We start from the raw sequence: 2820 nt of genomic DNA on the forward strand, positions 1-2820 counted from the left end.
ATATTTCAAATAAAATCAACATCTAATATATATCTAAAAAACAGATCATATATCTCTACAAAACTCAACATCTCATTGTTATCTATATAAATAGGCATCTCATATATATATATATATATATATATATATATATATATATATATATATATATATAAACAAAACAATCTAGGGTTTCACTAACAAGAACTATATATTGTGAACTAAGCAACAACACTATGGTACTACCACTATGACTACACATCCTAAATCAAGTAAATCAAGGGTTCCATCAAATCTTGGACAAATCTCTAAAATGGCAACAAATTTACGGAGGAAAAGAAAGGGAACAGAGGAGTTTACCTAGTAGGATGGATTGGAGATCGAATCCACGGATCAAATCTTCAGATCTGAGAGGGATGTGGGGGGGGGGGATTCGATGGGGGCGCCGCCGCTGCTCTCTGTCCAGAGAGCGGAGAGGGGGAAGAACTGCCTGGCCGGGCTGGGCCGATGCGCTTTAACTCACTGTGCAGCGCCCAAGAGCTAGGCGCTGCACATTACAAGAGTGGCGCCTAAGTCTGAGGCGCTGCAGTGCTGTCTGTGGGGCCGCAATTGGACCAGGACTGCCACGCTGGCATGAGGTGCGACGCCCAAGAAAGAGGCGCTGCATAGTAGTGTGTGGCGCCCAGCTGTCGAGCGCCACACAAAAGGGTCAGCAGAGTGAAATTTTTTCGGAACGAGGTCAGTTTGTGATTTGATTTGGACCTCAGGTCAAATATGTGATTTCTGCCTATTGCGGGGCCGTCCCAAAACAGTACAGTACTACTACATCGAGCTGTGTCGTCCATTAATGCTATTGGTCCATGTCCATGGAGCGAATGATTGATCTAGTCTAGTGCTACTGCTCGTTTCTTCATGTGGAGTATTTATTTGAATAAACAAAGAAGCTCAGGTGTGCCCTTCCGGGAGTAGAAACCGAGAGCTTTCACATTTGAGGGAAACCTTTCCCCCGCCGCTTTCTCTCTCTTCTTCCCACATCTGGTAAAAACACAGTGCTGCTCGCTCTCTACAACTTTACACATCCAAATCCGTCCAACTAGTAGCTCCACAGCGATGTGTCGACGCCGTCGTCCTGTTCGCGGTCCTCCCTCCACGCTCCGGCGGCCGGCGGCTCCATAAGCATGCCCTGCGCCAAGTTTGCGTAGTACGACCCGGCGTCCATGCCGCCGATCCAGTGCTCGTCGTCCAACCCAGACAAGTCGCTGGAGGTGATGGACGGCGCGCTCTCCTCGGACGTGGAGTCCGTGGAGGATGGCGCCTTCGACGCGTCGGCAGGGCGCTGCTGCCCCTGGAACGCCTTCAGGGCGACGGCCACGGCATCCTTGATCTCCTGAGCGGCAGCCAACTTGAACGACCCGGCCGCGTGCACGGGCATCATCCGCCAGGCGGAGTCGGCGAAGTTGAGGCACGCATCCCGGCCGGAGAGCGCGAGCGCGGCCGAGTCGTGCGCGCGCGCCGCCATCTCGGGGTCGGCGAAGGTGCCGAGCCAGATCCTGGAGTAAACCCGGCTTCCGGCGGCCGGCACGCGCAGCTCGCACACCCACACCCACTGCCCTTCCCGGCCACGGCGGCGCACGCCGCGGTACACCGGGTGGCGCGTCTCCTGCAACTTGTTCCGCCCCGCCCGCCGCTTCGGCGGCTCCGACCACACCGTCCGGTACTCCTCCTCCGGCCACACCGTCCTGTACTCTTGCCCTTCAAAATGCGGCCAGGCGCCGGCGGTGTCCATCACTCGTCGAGAGCGGGTTGTGGTATAGCGAGGTAGTTGTGTGTTCGGAGCTAGTGAGCCGGAGAGGTGGTGGAGCTTGAAAGGAGGATGGGACGTATATATAACTGGAGTGGAGACCAGTGACCCGCATGTCAATGAACCAATGGCAAGGTGCAGTGGAGCTGCGTCCATTATCAACATGTACGCATCAGCAGGTAGTTTCACGTACTCTTTTAGTATTGCAGAGCTACACGCCGGCCGATCGAGGGCCCCTCGACTGGTCTGCCGTCTAATCTCACTTAAATCAAAGACCTGGATCGTCCCATCCTATTTATGGCATTAACATGAAATCTCATTGCGGTGACAACAAAATCGTCCAGCAGTTCACAAGTCAAAGACAAGCATGCTTGTGCTAAAGTTCTATCCTGCAGCTTTTTCTAATGAAGAAAGATTTTGTGTTGGAGTGTGAGCTACCACATTTCCAGCTTGATACATTCAACCATCCAGGTATTAAAAACTGCAATTCACTTGCCAATATGACAAATTGAATAGTTAAGCCTAGCAAACAAAAATAGCGGCAGCAGGGACCATAAACCCTAGCAGTCGAGTATACCTCTGCCCCTCACTCCTCGCCGCCATCGCCAGCGAACGTCCGACGGCGCCAGCGGAACTTCTCCACTGCTGACATCTTCCTCTCCATCCTCCCCCTCTCCTCTCCAACCATTGTTTCCAGTCGCCGCCCCGCGCTTGCTCCGATGTTGTCGCCAAGGATATGGCGGGCAGGTCACTGAATCTGACCATCCCCGGGGTGGATCTCACCCCACTGGCACTCCTCAATGTTGAGGAAATCGGCAACTGGTAGTTGCACGCTCGGTTTGGGAATAGCGATTAATCGGTGAATCGGCCCATTAACTGGACGAATTGGTTGACCATTAATCGGTGGAATTTTAAATTTCATAGGTGCAATTTTTTTGGAGGAATTTGTTACATAGTACTTGAATATTATAGAAAATTACATTGCAAAATGAAGCAATTGGCACTGTTTTCTTTTCTTAATAGATCACGAACATGTATAC

The 2820-nt window shown here is 51.8% G+C and overlaps 1 protein-coding gene across 1 annotated transcript; it reads right to left on the reverse strand.

The window, feature by feature from the left end:
- Positions 1-951: 951 nt before the first annotated feature.
- LOC123107467 (dehydration-responsive element-binding protein 1B) lies at positions 952-1827 on the reverse strand. Its single transcript, XM_044529452.1, has one exon. It carries the CDS (start codon positions 1763-1765, stop codon positions 1073-1075), a length of 693 nt encoding a protein of 230 aa, XP_044385387.1. The 5' UTR covers positions 1766-1827; the 3' UTR covers positions 952-1072.
- Between the last annotated feature and the right edge of the window lie 993 nt (positions 1828-2820).

Source organism: Triticum aestivum, chromosome 5A (assembly GCF_018294505.1).
Source record: "Triticum aestivum cultivar Chinese Spring chromosome 5A, IWGSC CS RefSeq v2.1, whole genome shotgun sequence".
NCBI lineage: Eukaryota > Viridiplantae > Streptophyta > Magnoliopsida > Poales > Poaceae > Triticum > Triticum aestivum.

Excerpts from the sequence above, each read along its gene's own strand:
- LOC123107467 (XM_044529452.1), bottom strand. The coding sequence starts at position 1,765 with ATGGACACCGCCGGCGCCTGGCCGCATTTTGAAGGGCAAGAGTACAGG.